General features: G+C 44.4%; 1 protein-coding gene and 1 non-coding gene across 3 annotated transcripts in view; both read right to left on the bottom strand.

Moving 5' to 3' along the window:
- Nucleotides 1-485: 485 nt before the first annotated feature.
- Nucleotides 486-13699, bottom strand: part of PRKD3 (protein kinase D3) — a 74555-nt gene continuing 61341 nt past the window's right edge. For both annotated transcript variants that reach the window (XM_029050599.2, XM_029050600.2), the window contains exons 15-19: nucleotides 11480-11641; nucleotides 10900-10998; nucleotides 7242-7509; nucleotides 6147-6232; nucleotides 486-3543 (exon numbers count right to left, since the gene is read on the bottom strand). In XM_029050599.2, the coding sequence (XP_028906432.1) occupies nucleotides 3370-3543; nucleotides 6147-6232; nucleotides 7242-7509; nucleotides 10900-10998; nucleotides 11480-11641 (789 nt within the window). In that variant the 3' untranslated portion in view covers nucleotides 486-3369. The remainder of the gene's footprint in view (nucleotides 3544-6146; nucleotides 6233-7241; nucleotides 7510-10899; nucleotides 10999-11479; nucleotides 11642-13699) is intronic.
- LOC114806940 lies at nucleotides 4731-4868 on the bottom strand. Its single transcript, XR_003754993.1, has one exon. It is a non-coding gene; the product is annotated as a small nucleolar RNA SNORA7 (small nucleolar RNA).

A 13699-nucleotide genomic window follows, 5' to 3' on the forward strand; every position in this document is an offset into this window, starting at 1 on the left:
CTGCCATTGTGCGTAATTTCACACTCAAGTTAGAAAGCACCAGCAGAATCGGGGAACTTTTCGTGCAGCGCTTGCTCTGTGCTAGGCACTGCTCTAAGCACTGGGGTAGATAAAAGCTAATCAGATGGGACACAGTCCCCGTCCCACATGGGGCTCAAAGTCTTAATCCCCGTTTTACAGCTAAGGTACTTGAAGCATAGAGAAGTGAAGTGGCTTGCCCAAGGTCACCCAGCAGACAGGCGGCAGAGGCAGGATTAGAATCCAGATCCGTGCTCTATCCACTAGGCCGTGCTGCTTTTCTGCTGCTTTGGACCACGTGCAGCTCCCTTGGGGAAAAAATACAATGCAGGGTCCAAACGGATGCTGCACACGTGCCGTGTCCGAAATGGGGCGTACACCAAATCTGAGTATTCCTTAAAAGTATTCATCGAAATCACAGCCCCTGCATTGCAGAATCGACCGCAGAACTGCTGCACCATATGAGAGACTTCAGATACATATACAGTCTTTATTTTATAAAAAAAAATTCAGCAGGATTTTAAAAAGCATCAGGGTTTTTGTACTGTTGAAGCTTCACCTATTTCTGTAGCAAAAGTTACATTTACAAATAGAGAATAGTGCTATTTCCACAATCCTGAAGCCCAAATGAGACAAACAAAAAATTGTTAGTCTTGGCACTCTATTAGAGATAGAATAATAGTTCAGGGTTTCCCACTGGAAAAGGTTAAGATTGGGAAATATTTTATTTCCAAGCTTCTCCAAAGCTATTTACAAACAAGGGAATGTAAAAAAAATATAAAAAAGCACTGAACAGTGTCATTTTAGGCTGCACATTTTACATTAGCTATTCTAAAAAACATCTCATACAAAAACCACCTTTTTGATCAAAACAAAAAAGGTTACGCAGGTAAATTTATCACCTGGAGCAACTGAACTCCAAGTTACCTGACAGTGATTTAGCAAAGAATCAGGTTTCTTTTTAAAAAACTTTGGGTTTCAACTAAAAGTTAAGAGTGCAATTCAGTTCATGACCTGTAAGTTTTTGGCTGATCAATCAAGTACAGAAAACAAATAAAATGTTCCAGTTATTTTTCACTTTATCAGGCAATAAACCATCATTGGGTTTCTGGGGGTGTTAATCTAATCCTAAATTTAAACCCACTTTGTGTCAAGAGGATCAGAAGCACAAAACTGCCCTGTTTCCCGTGCCTTCTAACCCTCATCTGGATTCTCGATTCTCTGTTAAGATGACGGCTCACGTGGGGATTTGGGGAATGTGCCTTTGAGTTTTTAGACGGAGAGAGAATGTGGTGAATCAATCCTGTCCTCCGCACCTGAATTAGGAAACTGAATGAGACTGAGAAATATCCTGGAGGTGTTTAAGAAATGGACGGGACACCCAGCTTTGAAGATCTGCCGAACCTTCCATCACTTCCGCTAACCTGATTAAATTCGAACCCTAAGTGGTTAAAAATGCCATCTCCCTTATTCGGGGAGAATGGCCAAGACCATAAAGTGCTTCCGGAGCAAATTGTTCTAAACGTTACGTTTCACTACGGGGTTAAGGTGGGAATCTCTACAAAGCGACCGAATGTAGCTTTTTAAAAAACGGATCGGGGGCTGGGGGGCAGTTGAGTCACTTGACGCTCTTCTGAAAATCACCCAGAAAGAAAACGTCTGCTGTATTTTTTCCAACTGTCCCTCTATTAAGATGTACTATGCAGTTAGGGTAATGCTAACCTTATCTGGCTCATCTCCATCGCGTCCTCCCCCCCACCCCAACACACACTCTCTCGTCTATGATGCCTGCCCGCGGTTGGCCTTATTAGGCCTTCAGAAACACAGTCTCATTCTCACTCTCCAGCATTTGCTGTTGCTAGATTAATCAAAGATGCAGAGGCAATTAATTAAGAATTAACCCCAGGGGTGAAATAGAAAATGTTTTAAAGCTTCCAATTCCATCAAGTGTATAAGGTCACCCTTGAAATGGTCCAAATGGCTGCACGGCACTTTGGCTAGAGTACAGAAGGAAGTGGCCGTTTCATTCTTGCCTACCACCTTTGTTAAAAGTTTTAGGAGTCCCAAAGTAGCAGACTCCTGTTCCCCGTTGGTGGGAGATGTGTGTATCTGGGGGAGGGGACCGAAGGAAGGAAAAAAAACAATGGATCGTGCCCATGCAGCTCCCTTATGGTTTCTATCAGATTTAAGTTAGTTATTGGGGATTTTGCCCATGAAACCATTTCCCCTTAGGGAAACTCCCCAAGAAGAAAATGACCCGGAGTTTCTTGAGAATGAATGTGAAAGTTCAGGAAAAAAACAAAACATGGGAAGCTACTGCAATTCTCTCCTTGGAGTTTTCCACAGAGGTGCATCCCAGGTGGTGAAAAATGTCCCAACTGCACCCCTGGCACTACTTAAATAATCACTAAAGACTCTAGCAGGGAAAAGCGGATTACTATACCTGTTTTTTTTCATCTCGTTAAACCCACCAATGCTTTAGGCAGAAAATGAGGAAGGCGCGCCGACCGGGTTTAACAAGAAGAACCTACAATCCCGCCGAAACACGGACAAGTTAAGCGTCCAGATGTGTAATCTAAGAAAACAATATACAGTTAATATAGCACCTAGGTGCTCAATCGCTGTCAAAGAAAAAAGTGAAATAAGTTACCGTTGTCCCGTCGTCTATAAGCTCCTTGCGGGCAGGGATCGTGTCGAGCAACTCTATTGTATTGTATTTTCCCAAGCGCTGCTTAGTACAGTGCTCTGCACACTATAAGCACTCAATAAATACCATTCATCGATTCGGTCTAAACAGCCGAAGGAAAGTTCTTACTACTGTCACAAAAACTAAACGTTCAAAGCCTCGCAAAATAATTCTGCCTGCCTCTCGAACTTCTCTTTAATACAAACGCGACCAGAAGTAATTAACCGGCGTTATAAAATAGCCCTAACCGCTAAAAGTTTTTAAGTTTTTTGGTCAAACTACGTGAAACTTGGATTTAGGATTCTAGTGAACTTTTCTGTAATGTATAGAAAAGAAAAGGGGTATGTGAGTGCCAGGAAAATATAGGAAGTGAAGGACTAGGGCATAAAAAAAAAATCCATACATCATTACATATGTTACAGAGGATTTCTGGAAAGCTCACGCCAGTTCTTCAGCCTGATTTCATGGTGGTGATCTTCATTTTCGGTATCTTCTTCTGTACCTGGTCATTGCACTGTTGACTACAGTATTGACTCCACACCACATTTTCTCACAGTCCGTAGATCTATCACCTACAAAGCACACGAAGAGCATCGGTCGGTCCAGAAAAGCGTCACCGGTTCGTAGGTGCAGCTCTTTCCCACGTGAAGTTCATCGGCCAAAAATTAAGGGTCCTCTTCCATATCATCTGGATTGGGGGCCATAATGAAATGCTTGGGATATACAAGGTTGTGTTCATTGGCATGTACTTCCCAGCGAGCGTCGTCACTCTCGTGGGTAATGTAACGCTCTCCGATGCGGGTTTCAAATTCCCTAAGGTCAAGCCAGGTCTGATAATCCTAGAGAAAAAAAAATTAGAGTTAGCTTCTTTATGCTTCTCATTAAAAGATGAGTTGGTGTTCTCGGCTGGGTCACCTGCCACCTCCACCAACTATTAACCCCAGGAGCAAGCAGAGAACAGCAGAAATAAGAGAGTAGAATTTGGCAGCAGATCCATGAACTCTGGGGATATTGAGGGTAATGCAGTCTCATCTGTGTCAAGGCTTTTAAGAACCAGCTCCATCTCCTGCTTATTAGGAACAACAGGGAAGACCTGTGCATACCTACGGGAAGATTTCCAGTCACCCTGGCTATTTTGAACTACACCCCTCTGCTTCTAACGACCGCAGTGACCTTCTCTATCCCTCATGAGAATGTGTGGATCTGCCAGGAACAGGCTGATTATATCTGGGCAGGGACTGTCTCTATCTGTTGCCGAACCGTACATTCCAAGTGCTTAGTACAGTGCTCTGCACATAGTAAGCGCTCAATAAATACCACTGAATGAATGAATGAACATCCCCTTCAATAGTTCTCTCTCATGATCCGGTCCATATCAGGGCAGTAGGCATCGGATTCCATTCTCTTTAGTGACAGTAAATTAGCATATGAGGTTAATATCCACACAGATTCAGGAAAGAATCTCCACAGAGATTTGAAGGGGAGAAGGGAAGACGTGGTGGATAGCACAGTAGGAGGCCAGTGTAAGCTTAAAGGGTGCTAAGGGAACCTGAGAAGAATTTTGGGAAACTGTGATATGTGGGAAAAGAGTTCAGGAAAAAAAAAAAAGCAAACTTACCATTCATGCCAGACTTTACCAAATTAATGAATGGCCCTTAATTCATTAATGAATGGCTTTATTCAAATACCACTGATGATGATGATTGATAATTAAGCCATTAGTGAATGGCTTAATTATATTGAATAATATTATTCAGTTATTTTGAAAATTGAAAATATCCATTTTCAGTTGATATTCGCTTCCTTGTCTTATACTGTCAAATCGTTTCCGACCCATAGTGATGCCATGGACACATCTCTCTCAGAACGCCCCAACTCCACCTGCAATCGTTCCGGTAGTGGATCCATAGGATTTTCTTGGTAAAAATCCACAAGTGATTTACCACTGCCTCCTTCCGCGCAGTAAACTTGATTCTCCACCCTGAGTCTCTCCCGTGCCGCTGCTGCCCAGCACGGGGGAGTTTTGACTTGTAGCAGATTGCCTTCCACTCGCTAGCCACTGCCCAAGCTAGGAATGGAACGGACGGGTCTCTGCTTGACTCTCCCTCCCCTATTCGAGACCGGTAGAGGACTGGAAACTCTCCAGGGGCGACCCTGAGAGGGAGATATTCACCTACCATAGCTCATGGTCAAAATAAATGCAACTATATTCAATCATCAAAATAAATTATGCAACATTACCAATTTCAGCAGAAATATTGTAGTTTGGGTAAAATAATCCTCTGGTTTTCTAAATAGCTTCTTTCCTCCTTAGGGTTCAAAAGATTTAGTAGCATGTACAGCTAATGATTTTAAATTTAAACAGTCTAGACCGTAGACTGTAAGCTTATGGTAGGCGGGGTGCGAGTCTACCAACTCTTGCTATATTGCACTCTCCAAAGCGCTCAGTGTAGCGCTCTGCACACTGGAAATGCTGTGAATCTGGTTGAGTGATTGACTCTGTTGCCTTTCAGTTTGAGGTGTTCCTTTTACAAACTTCAGGGGCGTGTCGGGTCTAAAAACAGCACAAATCGCCATCGAGGCAAAGTTCATGGTTTTAGAGAAGTTAAACAGTCCCCCTCCACCCTCCTCAGAGCCTGAAGAATCCCTCTAGCTTGAGTAACTCGTTGCCTTCGCTGCAAAATGTCCTCTTGGGCTAATCTCACAGGAGACCTAATCTTTAATACAAACGCATAGCTCTTGGTAGTTATTTGAAAGTACCTGAAGTGGGCTTCTACTGTGATATGCGATACTAACTTAGTGATGCAATACCCTTAAGACAGCAAACAGACTTTTTTTTAAACAGTATTTGTTAAGCTCTATGTGCCAGGCACTGTACTAAATCCTGGGACGGAGACAAGGTAATTAGGTTGGACACAATCTCTGTCCAACAAAATCTTAATGCACACGAGGTAACTGAGGCTCAGAGAAGTTACCCAAGGTCCCGCGGAAGACGCACGGCCGAGTCGGAATTAGAACCCAGGTCCTCTGACTCACAGGCCCTTGCTCTTTCCACTAGACCTTGCCTCTTCTCTATTGCTTCTCTAAATATGCTTCTAGACTTCCAATATTTCTTGTCTAATAAGCAGTGCCCTGGGAACATCAATTTGGGAAAGAGATTATAGTAGCACTGAACAGCCTCCAGTGGAGGAAGAATCTGTTTCAGGGATTCCCGCACTGGAAAACTTCATTTCGACGACAGGATAGGGAAAAGAAAGCCTGGTCAGTTCAACCAGCCAGAAACCAAATTAACAACCCAAGATGATTAATAGGATGCGAGATGGGCACCGGAGTGATGCCAGTGTTGTTGCTCTCCTATTGGTTTTATTACTCATCTTCAGAACCAAAACAAATGAACCCAGCAAGATAACATCAAAAAATACAGTAAATTAATCATTTTTACCTGTAGCCAGGGATGACTTAGCGATTTATCGACACTGTATCGTTTTCTCATCTTCACCTGAAGCAAGTTGTTAATCAAATCAATTGCTAGGGGGTAAAAGACATAATTAGCAAGTTATTAATAAAAATTCACACCAACAAAAAAGTTGTACATATCAATTAGTGTGGTTGGGATTCTGGGCCCAGTGAATTTGCCTGGCAAGAGGGCTGCCCTAATCTCCCACCTTTAACGGAAAACCTCTTTCAGCATTCTATTTTCAAAGCACACTTTTTGAAACGGGGTGGTAGCGTCTACGTTCATTTTCCTTTCAAGATAATAAAAAAGGATGATTTCAGGAAGACCTTTTTCAATGCTGGGTCGGGCCAGACAAAGAGGAAACATTTTTCACAGGCTTCAGCTACAATGTCTGATGTTAACTTGATCACGGCGGCTTTAATCTGATCTACCTCCACCACCTCCGATTCAAATACTGAACTCTTTGGATAGAGAAACTGTATGACCTAGTGGAAACAGCATGGCCGGAGTCAGAGGATCTGGGTTCTAATCCCGGCTCTGTCACCTGTCTGCTGTGTGACCCTGGGCAAGGAACTTCTCCGTGCCTCAATTCCCTCATCTGCGAAATGGAGATTCAATACCTGTTCTTCCTCCTACTAAAACAGTTAGCACCATGGGGGACCTGACTTGTCTCCTCTAGACTGTAAGGTCTTTGCAGGCAGGGAACACGTCTACCAACTGTGGCATAGTGTACTCTTGCAAGCGCTTAATACAGTGCTCTGCACACATTAAGCACTCAATAAGTACAAGTGATTGATATGTGTACTTCCCAAGTACTTAGTACAGCGCCCTGCACACAGTAAGCGCTCAATAAATATGAATGAGTGAATAGGTCTCTATTCAACTGTATGATTTTTTAAAGGGTACAAAATTTACTTCTCAAAAACGAGTGCAGTCACATATTGGTGCACTGACTTGCAATTCTGCCCACATTTTAGATCCCACTAGAAATGCAAATGCCATTTTATTTGCAATGGGGAGTTAAAATCTATTTACAATGCGCGGAAAAGAAAATTTCAAAAGTAAACTTGATCGTTTTACCTTCACCGGATATATCTTTCCATGGATTTGGTGGATACATAAATGCAGCGTTTTGGATTTGGTCATTTATATCTTCATCTTCGTTAAATGGAAATGTGCCACTAAGGCTCACGTAGACAATGACTCCTACTGACCACATGTCCAGAGAACGATTATAACCTTTGCTTCTCAGAACCTCAGGTGCTAGGTATGCCGGGGTTCCCACAACGGATCGCCTGAAAGACTTTTCCCCTATGATGCGTGCAAAACCAAAGTCACACAGCTTCACCTGAAAAGATAAATGTTGCTGGAGTTACTTTGCATAAAGCCCTCCCAAATACTGACATGTTGAATTATTTCATACTTGAGTTGATTCTCAATCAATGGTATTTTATTGAGTGCTGACTGTGTGCACGACACTGAACTTGGAAGAGTACAATTCAATGTAGTTGGTAGACACAATCCTTGCCCAGAAGGAGCTTACAGACCCGAGGGGGGCACAGTCATTAAAATAAATCACTGATGGTGAGATGGGAGGGTGCAGGGAGGATAGTAAGAGTATTTATTAAAGCGCTTACTGTGTGCAAAGCACCGTACCAAGTGATGGGAAGGAATACACAGGTAGAGAATAGGCACGGTTCCCGACCTTTGGGGGAGGTTCAGAAGTGCCGTGGGGCTCTGAAAGGAGTGAAAATCCAGTGTTTAAGGGGTACGGATCTCAGTGCACAGGTGATGAAGAAAGGGAGGGGAATGGGGAAAGTGAGGGCACTGTCAGGGAAGAGATGTGACTTCAGGAGGGCTTTGAAGGTAGGGAGAGTGGTGAACTGTTGGATATGAAGGGGAAAGGAGTCCCGGGCTACAGGGAGGTCGTGGGCAAGGAGTCAGCGGGGAAAGCGAAGAGACTGAGGCCCACTGAGTAGGGTGGTGTTAGAAGAACGAGGTGCAGATTGGGTTGTGGGAGTAATTCAGTGAGGTAAGGGAAGACGGGGAGAGCTGATCAAATATCTTAGAACCAAGGGTAAGGGGTTTCTGTTTGATGCATAGGAGGATGGGTAATTCCTGGAGGTTCTTGAGGAGTGGGGAGACAGGGACTGAATGATTTTTTTTAGAAAAATCATCATCCCTGCAGCAGAGTGAAGTAGTAATAATAATAATAATAATAATGTTGGTATTTGTTAAGCGCTTACTACGTGCCGAGCACTGTTCTAAGCGCTGGGGTAGACATAGGGGAATCAGGTTGTCCCACGTGGGGCTCACAGTTTTAATCCCCATTTTACAGATGAGGGAACTGAGGCACAGAGAAGTTAAGTGACTTGCCCACAGTCACACAGCCGACAAGTGGCAGAGCTGGGATTCGAACTCATGAGCCCTGACTCCAAAGCCCGTGCTCTTTCCACTGAGCCACGCTGCTTCTCTACAGTAGCTCTAAAGTAGCTCTAAAGTAGGGACTGGATTATGGAGACACAGGAGACGGGGAGGTCATTGAGGAGGCCGATGCACTCGTCAAGGTGGGATTAAATGAGTGTGCGGATCAGCATGACAGCAATTTGGATGGAGGAGAAAGGGCATATTCTGGAGCTTGCGAAAGTAGAAGCAACAGGATCTGGTGGCAGACTGAATGGGTGAGAAGGATGAGTCCAGAATGCTGCCAAGGTTGTGGGCTTATGTGACAGGGATAATGGTGGTATCCTTGACAGTGATGGGAAAGTCAGGATTTGGGTGGGATGATGAAGAGCTCTGTTTTGGGTGTTAAATTTGAGCTGCTGGCGGGGCAGGGAACGTGTCTACCGACTCTGATATCCTGTGCTCTCCCAAGAGCTAGGACAATGCTCTGCGCATAGTAAGTGCTCAATAAATACTACAGACTGACAACCAAGTCGAGATGGCTGGTATTGATGCCTGACTTGTTTCGTTGGTTGTCTGTCTCCCGCTTTCAGACTGTGAGCCTGTCGTTGGGCGGGGATCGTCTCTATCCATTGCCGAACCGTACCTTCCAAGCGCTTAGTCCAGTGCTCTGCACACAGCAAGCGCTCAATAAATACGACTGAATGAATGAATGAATGAGATGCCCTGAAGGCAGGTCGAAATGCGAGACCACAGAGAAGAAGAGAGGCCAAGGGTTGGAGAGGTAGATTTGGGACTCGTCTGCCAAGCGATGGTAGTTGAAGCCATGCGAGCCGCTGGGTCCTCCAAGGGAGTGGGAATAGATAGAAAAAGACTCAGAATTGAGCCATGAAGGATCCTCCACAGTTAAAGGGAGGGAGGCAGAGGAGAGGCCTGCCAAAGAGACTGAGAAGGGTCCAGAGAGATAGGAGGAGAACCAGGAGAGGACAGTGTCAGTGAAGCCAAGGTTAGGGAATGTTCCCAGCAGGAGAAGGTGGTCCATAGTGTCGAAGGCAGCTGAGAGGTCAAGGATGGAGTAGAGGCCAGTGGATCTAGCAGGAAGACGGTCACTGATAACCTTACGGAGGACAGTTTCCGTGGAGTGAAGGGAGCAGAAGCCAGACTGAAGAGGGTCAAGGAGAGAACTGGAGAAGTGGAGGCGGCGGGTGTAGACAACTTGGCTCACTCTTTCCAGCCTATAAATTTCAAACCACCATATCATCATATAAATAAACACAGAGGGAGTTCTGGCTCTCACACCAGAAATGTGCTGCACCTCTCCGTCCGAATCGTAACAGACTTGGACACCCCAGTCTTCCTTGCCTGAGGTGAGACAGAACCAAGAGAGGCCGGAGATGTCCTTCTAGTTCCCCCGCCCCTTCCACCACCAGCAAGTGGCACGGCTGAGGCACCGAGGAAGCAGAAATCTTCTTTGATTCCCACTTAATCCTGCATCTTCCTACAGAAATCTTCTTTGATCCCCATCTTCCTATTACTGTTTTAGCTAGCTCTGCCTTGCTCCTGATCGGGTTACTTCCATCATTTTTCAAATGCCGGAGTCACCATTTGGCCCCACGCTAACGCGACTCCCGTTCTGGGTCCACGATGATCGGTGCCACTCTGGATGACCTCTCAGAGGCGTCTCCGATCGACTGTTCTTAATAATCACCCAAAAGTTCCAACCACTCCGGAGCAAAGTGGCCTGTCCGTGTAGACATTGAAAATTTCTCACCAGGCCTGAGCCGAGAAAGGGTGGTGAGAGCTAATGAGGATTTTGCCTGGTGGTAAGGATTTCTGCAGGTTATGAAGGGCCAACTCTGACTTGAAAGGATGCATTAGAACAGAGTTTCTCATCCAGGGGTACGAGCTCCCCCGGTAACGGTATATCAAGGTATCATGGCGCTTCAGCTAATTAAAGAGGTAGCACGTGCCATCTTTAGCTACCTGAGAAGGCAAAAATTGTGGGGGGAGACCAGCTGGAAGTAAAGAAACTGCCTCTGCCATCCCTGTCAACTTCCCAGAGTTGGGGGTCTCAGCCTGAAGTCTAGCAACAAGTAGCAGTAACGCTTACTGTCCTTAATTGCCCGTAAATATTCAGTCAGTCGTCAATGGTATTCACTGACTTACTATCTGCAGTGCACTGCACTAAACGCTTGAGAGAGTACAACATGACAGAGTTGGTAGACACCTTCCTTGCCCATAAGGAATATTCCTCTGTGGGTGTGCAAGCCTTGAGCCTAGAGGGATCCAACTTCTTAAAAACATTCAGAATATTGTGCATTAAAACACTACTCACCTGAGGGAATGGCTCTGCTGAGGCTAGGAGCACGTTTTCTGGTTTTAAATCACAGTGCACGATATTCTTAAAGTGTAAACTCCTTAAAGCGACAAGGATCTATGGAAAAAAGGGAAGACGGTTTCCAAATACCCAGAGGGCAAATATCCAAGAATCAAAAATCAAGAACTAATACAACATGTAATTTGAAGAAGCCACTAAAGTGCATTCTGTTTTATTCAAAAGTTATTCCAGCAATGCTTATCTTCTCAGGCGAAGCTATCAGTCAGTCAATCGATCGGATTTATTGAGCACTTACTGTGTGCAGAGCACCGTACTGTTTCGGGGAGTACGACGATAAAACAGACACATTTTCTTTCCCGCAAGCTGTTATGATTCTCCTAATATCACGTGATTGAATTATTTCATACTTGACTTGATCATCAGTCAATGGTACAGAGTATTTACCGTGTACATTCCGAAATAACCGGAAATGTTTTCAAGTCTGAAAACCATGACATGCCCTTTTCCTCTCCCTCCCTCACCAGAATAGCGTTTATGTCTTCAAATCAGTTCTCTTTCCCCAGACAAGTCAGGATACCTGTGTGACCATGAATTTGGTGATGCGTTCTGGAAGCCGACTTTTCTCACTGGAAAGGATCATCTCTAGCATGTCTCCATGCAGCTTCTCCATGACCACAAAGACTCGCTCAGGGGTTTCAAACATACATTCCAGATTTACGATCCCAGGATGGTGCAGATTCTAAAGAGACACGCACAGCATTTATTCAAAACACATAAAGGTAAACCACTACAAATCTGACTCTCTCACGCAGATCCCTGGAGGGAAAACCGTGAATGGAAGATGGAAAAACTAGAGGAAATGGGAGAACGTTTGAGAAGCAAACAACAATACAGACTCATTATAAATGGTGAATAAAACACACAAAAAAACAAGAGATAGTACAAGAATCACACTGTGACACACTCTGCCTTCTACAGAATACTCCAAAATTAGAGAAATATTAAAAAGGATAGCGATTCAGGGATTGTACAATTTTAGAACAGAACCATTCCCAATTAGTGCCTTAGGATCATTTTGTTTCGGGGGCTTAATCTATGGTATCTGTTGAGTGCTTACTATATGCTGAGCACTGTACTAAGCACTTGGGAGAGCACAGTATAACAGAGTTAGCATACATGTTCCCTGCCCACAAAGAACTTAGTCTAGAGAATGAGTTTCACGACTTGGACATATCCAAGTGAATATTAAAAGTACCACAACCATCATTAGGAGATTCAGGCTAGATGAAGAGTTAAGGTGTTAGTCTGGTTTTCCAAAACCTGACTGAACCCAGCTGTGGAAAACAGTAGGGTAAGTGAAGTGTGATGCAACTACTTCAAAAACTGGGGTGCCAAGAAGCTTCCCACTGTGAATCCAACTCTTCATCCCTTGGGAGAATAGACCCAAGTCCCGTGCCTTCTGCCCAAACTCTATCTTTTGGACACCAAGGACAAGAAGGAAGCAGGACTTGCTTCTATCTCAATCCTCCTGACCAGGCTACTAGTGCTATAATCCCATTGTTCTAGGGGAAAATAAATGGATTCACCATACTAAAATTGAAGAAGCCGCGGTGATGGTCTCTCAGCCTGATTTCAGGTTTGGCTTGACTCCTGCCTTATGAGGAGCAGGCAAGACACCAAGCAGAGGACAGAAAACAATAAAGACGGCTAATCTCTCCCAGTGATCTTTAACCTTCTTAATTTCAGCGAGTGAAAAGTTATTGGAAAACAATTTGATTAATGCCAAAAGTATTTTGAAGAACATCCCCGGGACATCTTTTTGGATCAGAAAATTAAAGGCATTTCTTTCCACTGATTACATTACAGTATTCCCGTTTACACTTTATTAGCTAGAGGGCAATTTTCTCACTACAGACTTATCTGGCGAATTTCAAGAATAGAACCCTGTAGGAAAAATATAAACATATTTCACGCTGTACGTACCAAACACATCTTTATTACAATAGAAGGTGTGTTCACCCTCTCCTAGTTGGTGACCCATGACCTCACAGCATCACTGTTTCAAAATCTATATTTGTCATGCCTTTAAAGAATTTTCACCATCGGTTTGGGTGGGGGTGGTTACTTGCCTTCCTTTCCAATCAACACAACCACTCCACGTACTAAAGTAGGGCACAAACCCTGCCCTTGGGCTCTAAGCCTCTAGGCCCACTCTGTCTTTTCTTTCATTCATTCGATCGTATTAATTGAGCACTTACTGTGTGCAGAGCACTGCAATAAGCGCTTGGAAAGTACAATTTGGCAACAGAGACAAGCCCTACCCAACGATGATGGGTTCAGAGTCTAGAAGAGATAGATGCCCTGGCATTTCTACTGCAACAATAACTGTGGTACTTGTTAGACGCTTATAAAAAGCCAAGCACTGTCCTAAGCACCGGGGTAGAAACAAGATAATCAGGTCCCACATGGGGCTCACAGTCTAAGTAGGAGGGAGAACACGTTCTGAATCCCCATTCTGCAAACAGGGGAATCGAGGCACAGAGAAGTTGACTTTCCCAAGGTCCCACAGAAGGAAAGTGGCAGAGCAGGAAAGGCCTCTTTATCTTTTCATGGCATTCATTAAGCGCTTACCATATGCCAAGTGCTGTACTAAGCGCTGGGCTAGATACAAGCTAATCAGGTCGGACACAGTCCCAGTCCCACATGGGGCTCACAGCCTTAATCCCTGTTTCACAGATAAACTGAGGCACAGAGAGGTTAAGACTCTTGCCCGAGGCCATGCAGCAGACAAGTGGAG

Source organism: Ornithorhynchus anatinus, chromosome X1 (genome assembly GCF_004115215.2).
Source record: "Ornithorhynchus anatinus isolate Pmale09 chromosome X1, mOrnAna1.pri.v4, whole genome shotgun sequence".
Lineage (NCBI taxonomy): Eukaryota > Metazoa > Chordata > Mammalia > Monotremata > Ornithorhynchidae > Ornithorhynchus > Ornithorhynchus anatinus.